We start from the raw sequence: 16324 nt of genomic DNA on the forward strand, positions 1-16324 counted from the left end.
GGGGTGTGTTTCAATTATTTCTAAAGTCCATATAATCCATATAGCATTATCACACACACACTTGGACAGACCAACAAACTTACTACCTCGACATAAAACAAATCAAAACTAGCATGGAAATCATCATAGGCAAAGACGTAGTATAGGAAAGAATCACGTGCAAAGGAATTCACAGGTGAAGAATAAGCATTTAAACACATACACATTCTTTACTTTAAAAAACTAGACAACTTGGCATCCAAAAGTTGAAATTCATGCAATTTAGGCACAAGGCACATTTAGGAACATTACCCCAAGGAGTCAATGACACCTTTGCCCTTGGGTTTTCAAGAAGGACTACACATTCCTTACCCTTAATAGTACTCTCATATTTCAAAAAGAGATTTCCATATTTAGGAGGAATGTTGCCACACCATCGTAGGTTAGAATATCGGCTATATCTTCCAAAGCAAGCTATACCATCATTTTCACCACTAGGTTCATTAGGAGTGTTTATATCATCTTCAAACAAGACATTATACCTAAAGAGAGCATGATCTATCCCACGGGAAGATTTGGAATAAGTAAGTTCACTCTCTAAAAGTTCATTATTAAGTTTTAAAGATGTCTTAAGCACATGATTATCCCTATGATCCAAGCAAATATTAGAATTAAAGTGCAAGCTCACGGGTTCACTCCTATTCCTTTGATCAACATTTTCAACATCATCACACACTTGAGGGTTATTAATCACATCATACACATTCTCAAGTGGTGGGCAATTTTCACACATAAGTTGATCAATACAAATTTCATAATATAATGTACTTTCATTCAACACAATGGTTTCAACACTAGGTGGACATAAATCAATCTTACAAGAAGAGTCAATTCGGTCATCAATAGGATCAACTAGTGTATCCACACTCACAACATGTACATCATCATCAGGTGGCAAAGAAATAATAGTCTCACATATAGGCAAGCTACAAATCACACTCAATGGGCTACTAGCCACACAATTATCATTCACATGCACAAAAATATAAGAGTTAGCTATTTTACCTTGAAGTCCTTGAGTACATTCTTCTTTGTCATGGTGTGAAGGTTCTCCACAAACTTGGATAGCAACTTCCTTTTGGCATTGTTCGCCTTCACTTTCCATGTTGGTACCTACACAAATGTCCTTAGAAATAGAAGGAGAACTAATGTTAGCACGGTTTGGTGGTAATCCTCTCACTTTTCTCCATACAACCTCTCCTTTTTCCACTCTCAGATTACCACCTTGCATCCCCTTACCCCTCTCAATTTTTTGTCTCTCATAATAATTTAGATTGGAGTAGGTAGGCACTCTTCGCGGCTTGGGCAACAAGTAAGTCATAAGGCGATTCCCCCATTGGTCTCTTACAACATTAGGCTAATTTTGCACGTTAGGAACTTAATGTCGTGCAAACCAATCAACATCTAAGTATACATGACCGTAGGCTAAGAAAGAATATCACACCACACCTTCTCATGGTATCTATATTGGGAGAAGACAACTTTTACCTTCTCGATAACCATGAACCCATCCAAGAAGTATGGAACAAGTAACGGCTCGCAAAATAACCCCAAGTAGTCAACCATGGATGGAATAATGTAGTTTCTATAGTACCTATCATTTAACACAACGAGGCTGCCCGGTATCCCACAGATGGTCACCTTTTTGGAGTGTACACTCCTTCTCGAATCAACATTACAAAGCATACGAGTACCCTTCGATTTTGGAGATACATACCCTCTTCTTCTCGTTGGACAACCTCCACTATAGCTAGTATAACCATTCACACTATATCAACTTTGATAAGAAGTACTACAAGGTAGAGAATATAAATTTTCATACTCCTCACGTGTACTCTCATCATAGCTCTCATAAGCTTTGCGAACGAAAGGGTTATATCTAACACCAAATCTAGGTTTGAAGTGAGAAATGTAAGACTCCTCACATACCCCAACATCATCATAAGATCCATCACGAGGTCCTACATCATCTCCAAAGTTACCATAAGCACTAGGAACTTCATTCACTTCATTTTCTCCCTTAAAATAGTAACTTTCAAATCTGCCCAAGTTTTGTTCATTGCAATTTTCATAGCTTCCACAATCTCCCTCAACTTTGTAGCCATAAAATCCCTCACTACAATCATAGTCTCCCATGTTGTAGTCATAATAATCCTCGACTATCAAAGACATGTTCCCCTTATATCACCTTTGTACCTACATAATGAACAAATAAGATTAGTAGTAAAAGCTTCTCACTAACACTCGTATACTCTTACCTTTGTGATTCTCACAATTAGAGCGGCGAATATTGAAAGTTTCTTCTACTCCGGTAGTCAATAGGATGTCAATTCTACTTGGCGGCCGGCATAGATTCTTGTTTGATCGACAAAAGACACAAAAATAAGATTTACTTACGAACTTGAAACAAAGAAGTTACTATGAGTTAAAAACGAGAAAAAGCACACAAATAACGAAGACACGAGAGGAACGGATTCAACAATTAATCTACAACTAAGTAGGTGATTACTAGTTGTTAATTAATTCTAGAATCAAGACAGGAAACTAAGAAAACAATAAAATGAAACTAATAATCTAAAATTTGAGCCAAAATTTGATGCGTGAACAGTAACTTGATGATGTGGCAGACACGTATTGGTTGCGGTTTCTACAATTTTTATTTTCCAAAGCCCAAGTCTTGACCAATTTTAATTTAGATTGGTGGAATTTCTTTTAAGGAGGGAAGAATAAGTCTTGCAGCCTTTTTTCAAGTTTCAAATTTCAAGACTTGACTTTTGTAGTACTTTTCCTTAAAACATGAACCCTTGTTTCATGGGCAAGTGACCCTTGTTTCATGGGAAAGTGATTGAGAAGTGATGTAAAGTCTTTTGGTAGTTGGGGGTCTTTCAAGACTAACAATTACTAACACCTCTTTCCTTCACCTTTAAGGATCTATCATTCACTTTATGAAGGAAGGTGAAGAACTTAAAGAACAACAACAACCACATCAAGAACAATAACAACAATCTTCAAGAACAACAACAATTCCAACGGCCAACTCTAATCCACAACAACAAATGGCCAAGTCTCTTTAGTGTTGTGTCTTCGGTTTTAACAAGAGATAAAGGTTGTGAAGAACTTCAAGAACAACAATAACATTCACCAAGAACAACAACAACAACACTCCTTTAAAAAAAACAACCAAACACATGGCCAATCAAGTTTCTCAACAACAATGTTCAACAACAATGGACCAAGCTTATGTTCACAACAACAACATCAAAATACAAGCTCAAATCAAGATGTAGACTCAATGTGTTAGAGAGGAACAAAACTAACACTTAGAGACAACAAATACAAGTAAAAATATCGGCCAAGACACAACAAAAACACAATTTTTGGCCAAGAATGTAAAATGGACAGATTGTTCTTTTTCTGGAATTTTTAGATTTCAATTTTTTTTCTTTGAATTTTCAAGCAAGCAAGCCCAAGGTTGATCTTGTAGGAACAAAATCAAGCCATACTTTGATACCAAATGATACGATAAAGACAATAGAAGGACGAAACACACCCCAAACAGTCCACAAATCACAAGATTCGAGGATCTATTGGAGACCAACTCTCGGATACAACAAATACAACAAGAATACAAGATACAAGAGTGTATTTTAACACCAAAAAAACTACAAAACATGATGAACAATAATAACACAAGTTTCGGATTCAACGAAGGCCCCAAAACAATCTACTGCACAACACATACACGATTTGCAAGAAAGTAAAGGATAGATAGTGAGCAAGATTATTACAAGATTAAGAACCAAGTATATTTCAACATTAACCCCTAATAAATGTAATAATCAAAACCACACTCTTACGGTGACCTTCAAGGGAATCAACTCACCTCAAGATCCACCGTTTCTAAGCAAAGAACAATATTAGCTTTTCCAAGCCCTAAACTAAGACTAAGTGTTCTACTCTCAAAAGAGAGGATTTTTAATGTTTCAATCTTTCATCTTTCATAAACTAATGAAAATAAGACTAAAGGAGCCTATTTATAATCTATTACAAATAAACACAAAATGACTTCAATGCCCTTAATGAGGAGGGATGGCCATAGAATGTCACTTGGACAAAGATAAGTGACCAAAATGCTCTTAATAAAGGGAACCAAAACCGTGAACCAACAAAGGAGGTCCAAACCCGAGAGTCCTTAAGTCTTTAATTCTCCAAGCAATCTTCCACACTCGGGTTTGATCATTGGCTCAAAATATCCCCTCCAAGTATAATCCCGTGCCCTCCATGCAACCAAAGCTTGATTCTTCACATAGTAACTTTAAATGATGTTGGCGAAAGCTAAGGTGGCTATTATTCTTATATTATACAGCAAGCTCATAGAGTGGTGGATGTTGCCTAGCTACTTCACTTGTTCCTTTACTTGGACTTGATTTGGTTTCTGTTCTTTTGGGAGCCACATTATCTAAAATTAACAGGAACATAAAAAATTATATTATAGTTGATCAATGCATCATTAAAAAACGATAATAGTAAATCTAACATGCAAAATAGTAAAATAACAGTTCCAGTAGATCACTGATCTGTTGCATCAGGTAAGATATTTATTGTAGCATATAACCAACCTGTTGCAGCGGATGAGTAATCTGTTGCAATAATACAAAATATATTACTCATCTTTTAAGACAGATGAATGGTCTATGCAACAGATCACAAAGACAGATGAATGGCCTATGCAACAGATCACACATCTGTTGTAACATATGAGTGATCTGTTGGAATAATTAAATAACCTGTTGCAATACATGAGTAATCTGCTGCAACAATATAAAACATATTACTCATTTGTTGAGAAAAATGAATGGTCTATGCAACAGATCACACATCTGTAGCAATATCATCTGTTGCAACATATGAGTGATCGGTCAGAACAGTTAACTAACTTGTAGCAATGACTGAGTAATCTATTGTGATAATAAAAAATATATCACTTATCTGTTGAGAAAGATGAATGATCTATGCAACAGGTCACACATCTTTTTCAACATATGAGTGATCTGTTGGAACAATTATCAATAGTCAATATTATTTAGATTTCTTCCAATGGAAGAGTCGTTTATCACAACAGATTAATGATCAGTTAGAAAAATCAAGTCTTGGACATATCCTGTTGGAAGAGTTGATAAGATTTTATCCAACAAGAGATTCATCTATTGCATCAGATCTTTAATCCAATGGTTCCTTTGTTGCTTCAAATGGTTAATTTGTTGCATCAAATTTTTAATCTGATGGTTCCTCTGTTGCATCCGATAGTAAATCTGTTGCATTAGATGGTTAATCCATTATAACATATGGTTAGTCTGTTGCATCAGATGGTTAAACTATTACATCATATGCTAAATCTGTTGCATCAAATGGTTAATCTGTTGCATTAGAATTTTAATTTGATGGTTCCTCTGTTGCATTATATGATTGCTCTGTTGCATCATATGCTAAATCTGTTGCATCAGATGGTTAATATATTGCATCATATGGGTAATCTGTTGGAGAAAAAAAATAGTAGCACAATTTTATTCAACAGAAAAACAACATCACCATTTTTACCAAGAACAAGAACAAATCAACCCAGCAATGGGCACAATATGAAAAAACACCAAAATCGTTGTTTTGTTTGTATAAACACAAACAACAGAAATCAAACTTCAAAAAATACAACAAACAACAAAAAATAATAATTCAATTCGAAAAGAGAAGAGAAGAAATGCTAGAAATTACGGTTTTATTCAGACCGTATTTCAAATTAAAACAACAAATATTGAAAATTTTAACCAATACTATAAGAGAAGTTAGCTCAAGTTCCTCGTTTTCTTCAAAACTAAAAAGACCATAATCTTTTACCTGTGAAAGAAGAAAAGAAACGATGAAGAATTTGAAGCTGTTGTGGCCGGAGAGCAAGACTGTCACGTCGATTGAAGGTTGAAGTAGAAAAGGAACTCGAAGTCCAACTATTTATTGTCGGAGGTTGAAGTCGCCGAAAATTGAAAGGAGAAATTTGCAGAACTGTTAGTTGGGAGAAACTGTCAAGAGAGCAGATAGACGGTTGATTTGGATTGAAGAGGGGTGTAGGTTGGGTTGATTTATATTTTTGAAAAGATTAAAAAGTTTTAAAAATATTAATCAAGTCCACAATTAACTTAATCAAGTTTCCTAATGTCCCTTTAAATTGATCAATATCACCAATCCTTCATTGAAAATTTAAAAGACACCTTTCCTTCAATTTCCTCTACATACTTGAAGTTTAGCTTTATCAAGTCAAACTAGTGACTCACACGATGAAAGATTGTTAATACACAAAATTTCCAAACTTCGTTCGCAAATATTCGTAACTTCAGTCACTAATGAATATAAAATAATTATGAACTTAGACGGTGATTTAAATAGATCCCAAAATGGCTATTTGTGCACTTGAGCCATTTTTACCTCAGCAACATAAAATTGCACGTCTAGTTGATAATTTAACTTTAACAATGGAATTTATGGCTACTGAAGGAAAATTTTTATGGTGTGAGGGGTGCGCCAAGTCATTTTTGTGTGAGGGCTTTAATTATTGACTAGTGTAAATTGTGGGACAACTTCTTTTAACTTTCCTCGAGAAGTTTTTTGTTTGTTTTTAGTTTGTTTACTTAAAACCTTTTATAGCACATCATTATTATTTACTATTCCTTTCTTTTCAAATAAAACCCTCTTTTTAACTTTATTTAATATTTGATGTTTAATTAGAAAAATATCAGTTACTACATAAAATTAAAAATGCATTCATAATTTATTTTTGATTTCATTATAATTTTGTTTTCAACTTATCCTAATATTTTTATTTTCTTACAAGTAACCTCATTTAAATTATATTTCATATTTAATTAATATTTAAAATTTGTAAGAAAAGTACATTCGAATAACCAACACAAGTTTAATTTTATTTTTTTTCAAATAAAATGAAAAAATATTTATAATAATGTGTAGTAGCTCATACATAGAATCTAACATATGACATTATGTGACTATCTATCTTGAGATATTACTCTTTTAAAGCATATTTAAGGGGTAATACTCACAAAAATATTTGAATTTTGATCAAATTTTCAGTTGAGCATATTGAACTTTGCGAGGGTCCTATTACCTCCTAAACTTTTTTTTTTTCGTATTTTAATGGTATATATCTTCCCACTTGGACATGTATAAATATGAGGTTGGCACGTGTACACGCGTCAAATACACGTGTAAAAGGAAGATTGACGCGTGTATTACACCACCAGCCGCCGAAACTGGGTATAGAGTTTCAGGGGAATTAAATCCACTTTAAAAAGTCTAGGGGTAATAGGAACCCCGCAAAGTTCAGTATGCTCAACTGAAAATTCAGTCAACGTTCAAGTTATTTTGTGAGTATTATCCCCATATTTAATGTATGTTTTAGAAAGATTAGTCAAGTTTGGTGATTTTGCTGAATTTTAAAAAATTAAGAGCATAAGATTAAAATTTTAAATAAAATGAATATATATATTTTTTAATTTCATGGTGAAGTGCGTACTAAATAGCATGACAAGACATATTGAAAGAATTAATAACGTTCTGTAATTAGTATTTTGATGATTAATTCATTAAAGTCATTTCCAATGAACAAGGATAGGAATAAAAATACAAATATTAATTTTTAACCATTAAGTTATTGTGTAAGAATAAATATGAGTTAAAATGACAGTCCTTTCATTTTCTTTCATTTTAAAAATATAGTGCACAAAGTACCACGACACTAAATACAAATATACAGCAAAAAATGGATAGTGTACCAAACAATAAACCAAAAAAATAAATTAATGACTTCCTATTGAGAAAAGGCCAAAATTCAACTTATTAGATTTTATTACAACAACAACACCAATTCAGTTAATTTCACAAGTAGGTGTGAAGAGATTTGAATGTATATAGACCTTACCTGTATTTCGTTAAAGTAGATGGGTCTATTAAATTTTATTAATATGATAAATTTTAGTTTGGCAAATAAAAAATTCAAGATAAATAACTCTCTAATAATCAGACATATATATGTATTAACATCACACAGAGAAGAAAAATGTATTACTGAACATAATATAACCGAGAGAAGATAAAGATATGATTGAACATAATGTAATTGAGTAAAAGGAGAAATTTATGAACAAAAAGTGTTCCAAAAAATTAGGTAGAAAGATTAATTGTAAAAAAAGAAAATAGGACTGACAAAAGAAAAAAAAGTGAGAGAGGCAATGGGAGTAGGACCCACATCTTTTTTTTTCTTATAAAATAATTATTGGGAAAAAACATCGTTTTTACCCCCAAACTATACAAGAAAAGTCGAAGTCATACCTAAACTATACTAGTGACCTATTACACACCTAAACTATAAAAAAGTGAAACTATTTACACCTTAGATCTGACGTGAAAATAAAATTAAATTAAAAAGAAAAAAAGGCGAGTCTAAAGCCAAAATTATTCTTTAAAACCCCCATCCCAGCACCCAGCCCCACATAGATTCTCTCTTCTTCAACCCAATTTTTATTTTTTTTCTATTTCTCTCTCAATCTTCTTTCTTCTTTATTTTTTTTTCAATTCACAACCACTGCTCCTTGTGGTTGACGAAAATGATTTTTCCATAGTAGGCTTTGTAGAGAAAAAGAGAAGTTGAATCGGCGTGTTGAAGTGAGAAGAAGGTTCACCAAACGCAGTTGAACTATTGCTTTCTAAATTCAATTCATCTTGTTGATGTACTTTCAAATTAATCTGTTTATGTGAGAAGAAGTTCAATTCAATTTGGTGATACTTGTACTTTCAAAATTCTTTACTCATCTTATTGAAAATCATTGAAATTAAAAAAAAAAAAGTCGATCAAAATTTTTTTGACGAGACTTGTAAAATTGATCAACACTGTCCATTGTTATTGTTGTTTGATGATTGAGGTGGTTGTTGGTGTTTTGATGATTTTTGTTTTGGGGAAATTATAGTACTATTGAGGTAGTGAGGTTTTGTATTGCATGGCACTGAAGGTAGTGAAATTATAATTGGACATTGAAGAAAAAGAAATTTGAGCTTATAACAATGGATGTTTTGGATATTGAAGAAAAAGAAAAAAATTGAACTCATAACAATAGAGGTTTGGAATAACAATGGAGGTTTTGGATATTGAAGAAGAAAGAAAAAAAATTTAAATTAAAAAGAAAAAAACTATGAGCTCAATTGAAATTGCATAATTGCACTATCTTCAGTGAGGGAAATTATAATTGGACATGGAAGAAAAAGAAATTTGAGCTCATAACAATGGAGGTTTTGAACAATAATAGAGGTTTGGATATTGAAAAGAAAAAGGAAAAAAATTGAACTCTTAACAATGGAGGTTTTGGATATTGAAGAAGAAAGAAAAAGAATTTAAATTAAAAAGAAAAAAAAATTTATGAACATAATAAATTTATTATTTTTTTCGTATTATGCTGATGTGGCAGGTGCGTGTGCAACACCCCACCACGTGCAAATGGTATAATGCTTTTCAGGGTATAAAAAGTTTCACTTTTTTATAGTTTAGATGTGTAATAGGTCACTAGTATAGTTTAGGTGTGACTTCGATTTTTCTTGTATAGTTTGAAATGGAAACGATGCCTTTTCTCAATAATTACCCTCTTACGCCAAGTCATATTTGTGCTTCTCCCACCATAAAATTTTTCGCTACTGAAGCATAGATAGACTCTTTAGAAATAAAAGTCATGACCGAATGTAAACTATAAAATATATTATCGAAAAAATATAAACTTTATGTCTAAAATAAATTATTTATCGTGAAAATGAACACAATAAGGGAACTTTGGATTAAAAGGGACAAATAAGTTTTCCAATTAAGTGAATCATTCAAGTTTTAAAAATTAGGTGAAAGGAACAAAAAAAATTTCAATTTTCTTTTAACTATTTTCGTTTCAACAACTATGTGCAGTTATCGAATAACTTGGATAGTTGTTCGACAACTTTGCGAAGTTGTTCAATAACTATCAAAGTTGTTCGATAACTGCGTAAAGTTATTCAACAACTTGGCAAAGTTATTCGACAACTTTATAAAGTTGTTCAATAACTGTGTAAAATTATTGAGACGATAGCTATTTTAGTTGTTTAAACTATTTTATTTTTTTAACTTAATAAGATCAGGACTCACTTATCGCTCTTTTTAAATTATAGACTTGAGGTCCATAGACTCATTTTTCTCCAAAATAAGGGCAAAACTCAAAAGAGTCTCTCACCATTTTTGCTAGTTTTGGTGGTCTACTGAAGCTGCTATATCCAAGTCTCTCTAGCAGGTAAATTTTGTTTTTAAATTAGAGATTATTTTCGTTGTTTTATACTAAGGAAAGTTGTTTGTGCCTATATTCTGCTTGTTGAAATTCCTCTAAGAACCTCTTTCTCTGTTACTTAACTGTCTTTTTTTGTTCACAGTGAATTGCTTCCATTTTTTTTTTTTTAATTATATCTGCAAAATGTTCATGAAAATCAATAGAGCCTTGTGGTTCGGCCCTTTTTGGACCCCGCATATAGCGGGAGCTTTAGTGCATCGAATTGCTTTTTTTTTGGGGGGGGGGGGGGGGGGGAGGGGGCTTTGTTTCTGGTTGTTGTTGTTTTTATCTCTCTAGTGCAAATGATTTGGAGCTGAGTGTGTTGCTTTGTGCAGGCAAAAGAACACAATGGACTGGCCTTATGTGCATAAAATCTGGGAAAGATCAATTTCGACCAATGTTGGTTCAGGTCTGTGAATGAATATAGCATTTTTGAAGAAGTTTATGTGTTCTTTTTTACCTTAGCATGTGTAGTTAGCTGAGATGGATTCTTTCACTTTCAGGTCAACCATTGAAGGCTGCTTTGCTTTTAAATTACGATCCTAATGGCCCTTCTCGTCTCATGTCTACTATGTAAGGGAAATTATAGAAAAACCTATGTTGCTTGGACTCTCCAAAAATATTGTCGTAGATGCTCCAAAAATGCACTATTTTGGAGTATTGGACACACACCCGTGGATGTTTTTGAAGATGTCGAGCAAAATAGGGAATAACCATTCGTAGCTCTTTTCTGTTAGTGTTTGTTTTAAGGTAGCTGACTGGTTACTTAAAACAATGCGATTTGGATTTCCTAGTATTAATTTTTCATGAGCATAATAAGTTCAGAAAGGGTATTCGGTTTTTGGTTTCTCAGGGCAGTTTTACATTGTTATTTTTTGGAGTTGGTTATAATTTGTATACTAGAGTAATCTCTTTTCAGAGATATTAATAAGTTAACTGCATAACTGCATCAAGCTTCATTGCTCTGATTTGTGGTGATATCACTTGTGTGATTTCAGTATTTAACTTGGATAAGGTTCAATGAAATTGAGTGCTTCTTGACTTTTGAAGGTTTTTTTGTTGTTAGATGTTAGTTAGAAAAATTGTGGATTCACAAATCATCAAAGTGATTAGATTGGAGAAGAAAGTAGAATTCTTTCCCTACAGAAAAGTCCTACTTCTAGTTGACAAAGATGATCATCTAAAGTAGGCAGACGAACCTGAATGTTACAAGCTGTCGGCATATATGCTTGGGGAGAAACGCCTCGGATGGTGTAGGAGAGTAGATTAGCTCTTTCTTCCTTATGGTATTTTTTGCAAAATTTGCTTTTTGAACTGTTCCAGGCTTTAGATGGAGAATGCCCTTCGAGTAATGAAATTGTTGGCGAAATTTGTTAACCTACTTTAATGAAGTTAAGGTGGCGACTTAAGTTTCGGGATGCAGGTCCATTTAATGAGGCTAGGACTTTCTGACACATTTGTAAACACTTTTAGTTTTATTGTATCCTGCCACTAAACCAGTGGCAGAGCCAGGAATTTATGTAAGGGCATTCAACACAAAATGTCATAGTTGGGATTCAAAATTGTGACTTAAAGCAACTTTTGAACTCCCGATATCACTACACGTGAATTTTCCCCTATATCAAGGTAAGTCAACAATTTATATATAACTAAAAGAATATTTTTTTAACCCTATTTGCACAATGTATTTTTCAGCGAAGGGACCCCCTTCCCTCGTACTTGCTCCACCGCTGTCCATAGCTGGTAAAGGAACTGTTTTTTAGTTATTGAACTCCTTGCTAATAGCCTGTGAGCATGGAAAAGTTTTTGGAGAAAAGGAAAGAGGAACTTTTGGTGATTGGATGGTGGACAACATAAAAGGATTCTGTAATAAGGTTTTTGAAGTTACATAAGGAGAGTTTTCTAGTTCCTGGGTTTCTAATTTTTATTGAATATTAGTTAAGAGTATTTTACACCGGATTCGTAATGATTCTTTTAACTTTCAACAATAACATACAATTATATTCTTCACTTTCAATACATCCTGTCTAACTCGAAACTGTTAAATATTTGAGTTTGCAAATTAAAGCTGAAAACTGAAGTTGAATATACCCGAAAGAAGTTACTGTTCTTAACTTGAATTGTATGCTTATATAAAATTGACTTGGCGCTTGACATTGATGTGTCCATGGGACTACCACACCATGTATTCATGAGTCATGATTGAAATTGAATAGATGTGCACCACCAACTTTGATTGATTGCTGATAAAATGATCATCTAGCCAGGTTGACAAATGGTTTGATGAAATATACAGTGCTGACTTGACACTAATTAGGAATTTTATCAATGACCTGGTGTTGATTAGTTAAAGACCAATGTTGATTGTTGACTACATGATAACATGGTGCTAAATGGGTAAAATCAGAGGGTTGACATATCAGGTCAGGTGATATGGATTGATAATATTGACCTTGGGCTATCTTGGTCTGAGAGACACGTGAGACATACGAGAAAATTTGAGGACGATATTTTCACCATTGTGTTAAATTGTTAATAACAGTAAACATAAAGAGACAAGAATACGTGGAACTACAACTTGACCAGCCAGGCAACGTAGAACTGACTGTTCTAAGTTACTTAAGCATATATCAAATTATTGAGGTTCTGATGCGTATACCTGTTACCTATTAACAGAGATAAGAAAAAGGTACTGTCTTGCTGAATTGATTGGTCAACAATATATAGTGGACTCTTCACAGAGTTGCTTTGGCTAGATTGAAATAATAAAAGTTTCCTTCTTTTTGGTGTTCTCTAATTATTATGCCATACAACAACATCTACGCCTCAATCACAAGTTACTTGGGTTTACCTACAAGAACCTCACCACCGTGTTGCTTTGAATCTATCCAATAATCTATATCTGGGTGTAGAGGTTTTCCATAATTTCTAGTGACATATACATCTCTATATAGTCTAAAGAGACTTCTAGCAGAAAGTGATCCAATGTAAGCATGCTTCATTAGTAAACCTTAACACTAACTAGTTTATTTTGTCTATATGGACCTCTTCTATTTTGTTCCATCTTCTATAATTTGTGTGGATTTCGAAAGGTTATAGGTCTTATCATTATCACATCATAATCACTAAAGAATATTCATACAATATTCTTAATGAGTCTCTTGGCATTCAACAATAACATAATTATAAGAATATTGCATGGAACTCATTTTTAATGATTAGCAGTCAATTCTCAATTCAACAAAATACACTAGAAGTTATTGCACTACACAATGGTTCAGTATGTCGTGAATGATGTAAATTTGTACTGCACTAAACCAAAGGTATCGTTTCATCAAGAAGAGATAAAATCACGATATGAGCAGTGTCATCTATTTTGAAGGACATTTCTCTTTTTCTTTATTTAAGTTACTTCTGGTGCCACTATTGCACTAAATATATATTCTTAAGTTGCAAAATAATTGTTTTAGTGATAAAGCACCAGAGGCATCTTGCTAATATATTGGTAAGCCTAGGTGAAATGTTTCTGTCCAAGTTTACACTATAGACAGTAGCTAAGCTGTTAAATACTGGAGCTCAGCTATAGTTATGCAGGGTACCCGTAGATTTCTTTTGTTTTCTTGGGGGTGGGGTGGGATGTTACCCTTTTCAAACATACTGATAATGGATAGGCTTCTCCACTCGCCTGAACTTGCGTGACTGTTGATCGAAACCCTTTTCCCCTAAATTTCACCAGCACTTTGATAAAAAGATCTTTTTTCTGCTTTTGCCATAATGTTATGGTCTTTTCTGCTTCAGTATAAGCAACTCGACTCGTTATTCCCAGGTTTTTTTTAATCGTTTTTCTTTGAGGTTCTATATTTTAATGTAGTTTTAGCTGCTAAATAAACCTGAGAAACGTAGAAGAGAAGACTGCAGACACACCCTGTATCCGAGCTTTATACATGAGCACTGATTGCTTTATGCAAAAAAGATGCTTTTGCAGAGTTCATTGAATCGTCTGTACGTATATGAACATCACACGTGCTCCAAAAATAGACCAAATATGGGTATCTTTAGGAAGGTTCTTTTAGCTTTCCACTTCTGTAGCTGCACTCCGACCCGTAATCATGCTTTAGTTGTGAAGTAACAGAAGAAACTTTGAACACTTACCTCCGAAAATATATTTCTTTTCAGAGACTTTACGGTAGTCACTATGTGCAAATCTGGTTTTCTTTTTCACTTCACTTTATGCTTCTGGAAATGGGTGTAGGTTTAAAGACTTATGTTTATGTTTGTAGTGCAGAGCAAGAGGGTATAAAGGCAGATCCAACTGAAATGTGTGAACTTGTCAGTTTTGTCAAGAGAAACAAACTGCAGACAGAGATCTTTGTCATTGGACAGAATCAATGTGAGTTATTGCTGCTTACAAATGAAAACATATCATGTGTGACTTTGAGTTCCGGACGTGTTTTATTTTTAACCTGTCATCTGAACTGTATGCCACTTCGTGGTAGTTCCAAAGTTCAGAAGCTTGGAGCTGTTTGTTTGGTTGAAATGTGTAGAGATAGTGATGGGTACCTACATTCGTGTTCGTCTCTTGCACCTGATATGGAGAAGCAAATGCAATACACCTGATCTTTTCTTAATAACAGTTTTTGTGGTGGTTGCTTCGTTGACTGCTTATAGGGTTTGATAGCATTTGTTTGTGCACCCAGTCAAAAATGCCGAGCAAAACACAAACTGTCATGCCTGGATACGTGTTTAAGTTTGTTGTAATTGCAATTCTTTGGAAAGGATTACTAAAACCAGAACAACTGGTTTGTTTTTACTTTGCCTTTATCAAAAATAAAAATAAAAATGAAACTGGTTTGTTTTTTAAAACAAGCACCACCTTAAAGCTAGCTTTGCCATTTTTTGTGGACAGATCTTGTAACATCAATTCATGAGAGTTGGTTCTGTGCAAGAAGCATGAACACTTCAAAACCTTCTGGTGAAGGTGCTATTCTGATGCACACGGGAGCATTTCTCTTAATTGGATTGTAAGTATTTCTGTACTTACAGTAGGCCAATATGCATCCACCATTCTATTAGACCCAAAGAAATAATAAATGCATGTATAATACTGGCCAAATCTTAGTCTGTTTTCTAGAAGTCACAATGTCGTGGAAACAAAGTGGTCTATTTCCAATATTCATTGGGTAATTCAGCAAAACTAAACTCTGTTAGGTGCAGTGACTAATAGAACTGTTTCGGAACATACCATAGTTCTTTGGATTTTGATGCATGAAAGAAGATACTTATAAATAATTGGCACAGTTTCTATGTAGGACTTGGTGTATTTTAAAGAAAGCATTTATGAATAACAATAAGATGCCTTCAAATTCTTCTTTTGATTTTTAAGATTCCATAAAATTCCTTCAGAGCTCTTTGTTGATTGTTTCTTAAATTCATTCAACAACAACAACAACAAACCCAGTATATTCCCACATATTCCCACATAGTGGGGTCTGGGGAGGGTAAGATGTACGCAGTCCATACCACTAGGCTGTTTCCGATAGACCCCCGGCTTAAATTCATTCAAGATGTTCCTAAATTAAGGTCTTGGGGAATCTCTCTTTGGTCCTTCTTTTACACTTCAATCTATCTTAGTACTTCAAATATTCATTTGTTGGAAGCACTCTTTTAAGCATAAAGTTAACATGTTATATACCCCCCCTAAAAACCAAATCTGACGATGTAAATTCTCACAAAGATACAAGTTTGGTTCCATTGGCTTCTCCATCCTCTTTTGTTTCACAACTCCCTGTAGATCTAAGTAATTGTTCTTTCTTTTTGATCTTGAAAGGCCTACATAATCTGCTCAAAGTTTCCATTATTTCCTTACCTTCTTGTAGGTCTATATCCCT

At 33.7% G+C, this 16324-nt stretch overlaps 1 protein-coding gene across 1 annotated transcript; it reads left to right on the plus strand.

The window, feature by feature from the left end:
• Positions 1-10247: 10247 nt before the first annotated feature.
• On the plus strand, positions 10248-15457 carry LOC107840833 (the record flags this gene model as incomplete). The annotated part of the gene is given in 5 exon segments (XM_016684767.2): positions 10248-10403; positions 10772-10845; positions 10940-11009; positions 14717-14826; positions 15343-15457. Coding segments are annotated over 4 exon segments (356 nt in total), but the record flags the coding sequence as incomplete, so codon positions are not given.
• Positions 15458-16324: the final 867 nt, after the last annotated feature.

The sequence above is a fragment of the Capsicum annuum genome, chromosome 1 (assembly GCF_002878395.1).
Source record: "Capsicum annuum cultivar UCD-10X-F1 chromosome 1, UCD10Xv1.1, whole genome shotgun sequence".
Lineage (NCBI taxonomy): Eukaryota > Viridiplantae > Streptophyta > Magnoliopsida > Solanales > Solanaceae > Capsicum > Capsicum annuum.